The sequence below is a fragment of the Rhagoletis zephyria genome, unplaced genomic scaffold (assembly GCF_001687245.7).
Source record: "Rhagoletis zephyria isolate East Lansing unplaced genomic scaffold, Rhagoletis_zephyria_1.1 Rzeph_scaffold_00459, whole genome shotgun sequence".
NCBI lineage: Eukaryota > Metazoa > Arthropoda > Insecta > Diptera > Tephritidae > Rhagoletis > Rhagoletis zephyria.
The window spans coordinates 31860-37809 of record NW_016157543.1 but is presented as its reverse complement, the minus strand read 5'-3'; the positions used below and the strand labels follow the sequence as shown (position 1 = coordinate 37809).

Sequence of the window (5950 nt, the reverse complement as noted above, 5' to 3'; positions counted from 1 at the left end):
AAACGCTTCAAAAATGCCATAAAATGCTCACCGCTGAATACTCGACTTCGAAATTTTGTCCATATGTTTATAATAATATTAGAAGGGAACATCCAAAATAAATGGCTTAATCATTTTATTTTAACGCATATCGCCACTTAAAACAAATATAATTATTTCCAATCTTGGCCCATTGTGCGACCGCGGGTCGGTTATATGTTAAACTCTTTAAAAAAAAAAAAATCGGGTCTATTTACTTAGTTCTTGGGGATTGCTTGAAAAAAGAAGTCAGGACGACCCTAATGTACATAATCATTATTATGATACTTTATTTCCATCACTCATTGGAGCTCTTAGCCCCTTTTTTGTTTTGCTGTGTACATATTTACATATATCAGTTCTATACTATATGTACATATATGAAATGTCATTGCATTTGCTATAATTTCAGCTTATCAGCTTGAGGCGTTAAATGCTAAGCATACACACAGAATCCCTTTCGTTGGCTTGATATTGCTCTTCATTGCTCTTCCAAAATGATAGATGACATCGAAATGTGTTATTTTTTGTTCATTCACAATTTTTGCCACTGGTGCTAGTTACTGTTATCTTTGAACTTTACGATGACAACGTATAGCGAGATTTGTGTATTGTTTTTACCTTAATAATTCTCTCTGCTTCCCCATAAAAAAATATTTCATTCTTTCCACAGATATACATACATACATAGCTGGCATGTATGTAAATATAAATTTTACTCACTTTCATACCCCTCTTTCCCTATGTACTAGCAGGAAAAAAAAAATGTTATCACTGTAGCTAAACAGCACAGCTCAGATGGCGGCAGCAACAGTTGCCATCGCAAGAGTTTAATCGTTTGTAGTGTCAGTTGACGCGTCTATTAGTACCGATAACAGTCGAAAATTTTTTAAACCCTTGCGGAGTTTAGTCGTTGGTTTTTTGTGGCGCGCTTAAACAAAAATCAAAAATAAAGACCATAGATGCGATCATAAATCTGAGTGTTTGTGTTTAGGTAAGATTTTCGGGTGCTTTGGTTTATTTTTTTATGCTATTGATGCATACGACACCGCAGATAAAATTGTAAAAATTATATTTAGCGCTATTAGTTTGGTTTGGTTTTAAGTAGTGTGGTACATATATACATACATATATGCAAATGAAATAACTGCATGCTATATCTTCGGAAAGTAGATCTCATTGTGAAAAAGGTAAATAAAAAATTTAAAGACAACAATTAAAATAATAAATTTGTTTTGTATGTATTTTTGTTCAGGTTGCGCTTTGCAAAAATCTTAAAGAAGGCTTGATTTCCTGGCAACTTACAAGCTCTACAGCAACACATAATCAATCTTTACTGGGCTCCGGGGCACAACGGCGTCCCAGGAAATGAGGAAGCGGACGAATGTGCTAGAAAGGGGTCTGAAATGGGGCTTGGGGAAGCGATCGAGATCGTCAAACCTCCCCTTCCCCCCCGATTCCTGTTTTCGGAAGTCGAGAGAGTGACCAAGGCAGTCACCAACAGCAGGTGGGAAAACCTGCACACCCCTGAATGATATCGCGCCCGCTCTGGCCACGGCTCGACGAACGACGAACAAGGAGTTTATTAAGGCTGTCAAAGCCAAACGTTAAGCTTCTCACAGGAATACTAACGGGACACTGGACCATTGGCTATATGAGCGCCAGGTTCGGAGCACCGCATAACGATTTTTGTAGAAGCTGTAGAGATGGGAAGGAGGTAGAATCCGTCCCGCACTTCCTTTGTGCGTGTCCAGCACTCCGAAGAAAACGGCTCAAGTTTCTTGAGGACCATTTTTTCGATAGCCTGGATACCTTAGGGATAGCTCCACTGGAAGGATTGTTGGGATTCGCCAGAGAATCGAAATGGTTCAAAGACATGCCTCCAGAGGCATGGGGAAACCCCAATGGGTATCGTAATGGGCCTTTGTGGCCTCCGAGTGAACTCTTCTCAGAGCCGCCTGCTTAATCTGACCCAACCTAGTGGCGTTTTTATTCATACCGAAAAATGTTGCCTTCTCATTGCCTTCTACGAACAACTACTAGGAAGAGCGCAATGAGAAGGCAACATTTTTTGTAGAAACGAAAACTCCATAAACACCATTTCGCATAGTCAAAATTGAATTCAATTTAATTCATATTACACCACAAACCTACAATATTTTATTTTATTAAATTGTTTCAATTCAAATATTTTGTTTTCATCATTTCAGCCCAACAACCATTGTGAAGCGCATCTGATTGCGGCCACCACCGAAATTGAGGCGCTAAAGCAGGCTTTACTTGAAAAACACAATCAAATAGTAGCCATGGAAACGGCATGTATACAGGATACGGAACGTCAACTTGAATTGGAGGACAGTGTAATTGCGTGGCAAGATAAATATGATCGTTTGTATGAGTCGCATAAGCGAGTGCAAAAGGTAAATCAGAGCTTGGAGGATAAGCTATTAAAATTGGTGGATCGAAATACTGGCGAGCGAGCGCAATTGACCAGCGATGTGGCAACGTTGAGTGTACGTTTGGCACAGGCGAATTTCAATATAGCCAAGTTGCAGCGAGAAATTGTAAGTTAAACCAAACATATTTCTATTTTAACTACATATTTGCTTTTATTAGTAAGATTTAGAAAAAAAACGCTATGTTCCAACTTTTAATTAAAAAAAAAAGTTTTCGAAAGTAATTGAGCAACTTTCTTGTACACATCTAAATTATGCTTGGAGTATAAATTCAGCTAAATCCGTTTAAAATATACATATGCAACACTCAATTTATGGACAGACAATTAAAGTAGTCAATTTTCCAGTTAGAAAGTCAAAGGTTATTTTCTGTGGTCTTTTCCTCTGCTTGTCAGTAAATATACACAAAAGAGGAGGAGTAGATTGTTAAATTTATGCAACTTCTACGTATGTATTGAATATAACTATGTACATCCATATGCACATACGCAATTACAAATTGTATATACAAATGCAAAGTCATAAACATACATACATTAAGCTGGGATACGTTTAAGTTTTCCTTGCAGGAAAAAATTCATACAATACTCATTGAGGAGGCTCTCTAAATCAAACAAGCACGGCACGGCTGAAGGAAAGTTTATCTAGACTCACCAAAGATAGCGTTGGTTTAAGTACATGTAGGAATATATCTACTGAAAATTTCTTGGGACCATCAAAATAGGCATCGGCCATCTGTGGTCACCGAGTGGACTTATGAAATTAGTAGACTGTCTAACCTTACCTAAGCTATTATAATCTAGCCTTAATCTAATTTTATACATAGTCTGAGCGATAAGATTTATGTCGCTGAAAACCCAGCGTCAGCTCAGGCAACTGTAAGTCCAAATGCCTAATTTCCATACTACAAAAAAAAAACTCATATTACATTCCGCATTTCATACGCGTATTTTTTTAAATTTAGCACGTTTTTTTTAATTCTAAATTTTTTTTCCCTCAGTGTATTTTTTTAAATTTAACACGTCATAAAAATTTGCTTCCAAATTAACTCGAATTATGCTATAAAAGCAGTGTGATAGCTATACACTTTTTTGGTGATCCAGCCTAATAGAGAAAATAAAACCCGATCAAGCATAACCACTTTATGCTTTTCACTTCCAAAGTGAGATAACTACATACATATTTTTTCAAAACTACACAGACAACAGTGCAGGTGTAAGCGCTTAAAATCGACTGTGTGAAGTTTTAAGGATCTTTTAAGCATCTGGCTAAAGAGCCGAAAGTTTACACCGAGCGTCACTAAGTTACTTGCGTTTTTTTTTTTTTTTGCACTTCCAACTCTTTCATTTCATTTATTTTTTATTTAATTTTATTGTAACAAAAATAGGAAAACGTACAGCAATTGCCGCAGTTTGTTGCCTCTTAATCCGGCTACTCAAAGTGTTATTCGTCTCTCCTACGACTGGCGACTGGCTTGCTTGCCCATTTCACAGCTTTGCTCGCAACGAAGCCCTCCAAAAGTATGGAAATTGTGTTGAAAAGGAAAACTTTCGTAGTGAGAGATTAAAAATTGCAGTAGGTATAAACAAATTCAAGCAAAATTAGTTTCACGCTTTACTTCAGCTGCAGAGTAGCCAGCGTGCTGCTAGGCAGCAAGTGCAAAGGCGAGCCAACAATTGTTTTAACGGCGGTGCTTGAAGAAACTGTTGGACAATTAGTTTTGCGCGTAAAATGCAAGCAAATAGCAATGTAATAAAATACTTTTTAGTACAAAAAGGGTTAAAGTAGTATGTAGACACTTTTAATATCCTTTGCCGGCAGATTTGGGAGAAAAGAGTAAAAGAAAAATGTATGTAGTTGGAAATCTTATTTGGTTACTTCTTGGGCAAAACTTCGAAGCATGCTTATACATTTTACACATTGAGAGTATATGTATGTGTGTATGTGTGTATGTTTGTGCGTTTGCTAGAAAACGCCATTGGGAAATTACGAAAATTGCACGCGGCGCGGGCAAGTAGATAGCAACATTGTAATTGTGCATCGAGGTGGCCGTTGCACTATAAATTTAATGGAATTTTGATTTGCATCTACATTTATTCCATATTTTAATTAAGCGGACAGGATAAATTTACTTATATCTGGCGAAGTTTGAACATTTGTGTTAACTTGTATTTATGAACATATGTAATTTTGCTCTCCGTTTTGTTAAGGTTGTATTGAGACTGAAATCTTAGAAGGTCCGAGGTTTATATTAAACCTAATTTTTGTACGTATTCGATCACTGTACTGTTAAATAAAACATGGGGTATGGTGAATTTTCTTCTTAGGAGGTTGTGGTACCGGGTTCCCTTACTCTACTTTGCCTTTTCTGGCAGCTTTTCTTCGGCATCTCTGTACATACATTGATTTCATCCGCAATATCGTTCTCGCTAATGGAATCACCTGCAAGAAACCTTTCACCGACAATGGCCTCAACCTCCTGACTTTGCCCCAGTATAACTTGAACGTGTCCATACATGAAAAAATTTAATTTTTTGAGTCCCCACAGAGGAATCTTAACTTTGTTCCCTGAGCGAGATGCCTTAAACGTTTGCGATCGCGACCAAAATTTATATGTGATTTCTTCGACTTTAGTACTATCATCGAAGTGGGGGTTGAGGTTTAGAAAATCTAATGTAAAGTTATGCTTCATGCATTTAAGGACCACCTGCCTGCGCCGTACCTACTCGGTCACTGCGACTGATGGATTTACAAGTGGTTTCTCTCAACATAGCTTTGCACCACGAGTGGTGAATGAGAGAGCTTTTTTCCTAAGACTTGTTTTTTCTCTTTTCTTATAACATTTTTTTCTTTTGATTAAATTTTTCCGATTTTTTATTTTTAAAAATGATATACGAATTTATTTTTTATTTTAATTTAATTTTTAGAAACTTATTTTATGTATTTTTTACTTTTTTAATTTAATATCTTTTTTATACAATTTGTTTAATGGTTTGATTGTTATTGTTTAAACACAAATTTTTTTTTAATTTCATTTAAATTTTTGGAATTTGTTTTTTCTTTCTTTTTTAATATTTTTTTAGTTTTAAGTTAAATTTTCGTTTAATTTTTTAGATTTTACTTTGTGAGAAAGAAATATATATATATTTTTTAAATTTCATTTACTCTTTAGAATTTAGAAATTTATTTTTTCTTTATTTAAATTAAAATTTTTTTTCTTTTGTTGATTTCGAGTATATTTTTCCTTTTTTTAAACTTTTTTCCCGCATGTATTTTTGGACCACCCTATTGTGCTAAGGAGCAAATCAATTTTTTTTTTTAGCTCTTGGCTCCAGCTCCGCTCCAGCTGAAATCCTTTGCTCCGCTCCTCTCCGATGTCCTGGATTTTATTGTTTTTCATTCCAGCACGTTTGACATATCGGACTCGATTTTTACTATAAAGAAAACTATAATTTCCACTCTCAATAATTGAAATA

The 5950-nt window shown here is 35.7% G+C and overlaps 1 protein-coding gene across 1 annotated transcript; it reads left to right on the top strand.

Annotated features, from left to right (window-relative positions):
* Positions 1-852: 852 nt before the first annotated feature.
* LOC108359781 (uncharacterized) lies at positions 853-2591 on the top strand. The gene is made up of 2 exons (XM_017611801.1): positions 853-1208; positions 2229-2591. The coding sequence occupies exons 1-2, from the start codon at positions 1170-1172 to the stop codon at positions 2589-2591; spliced, it is 402 nt and encodes a 133-aa protein (XP_017467290.1). The 5' UTR covers positions 853-1169.
* Positions 2592-5950: the final 3359 nt, after the last annotated feature.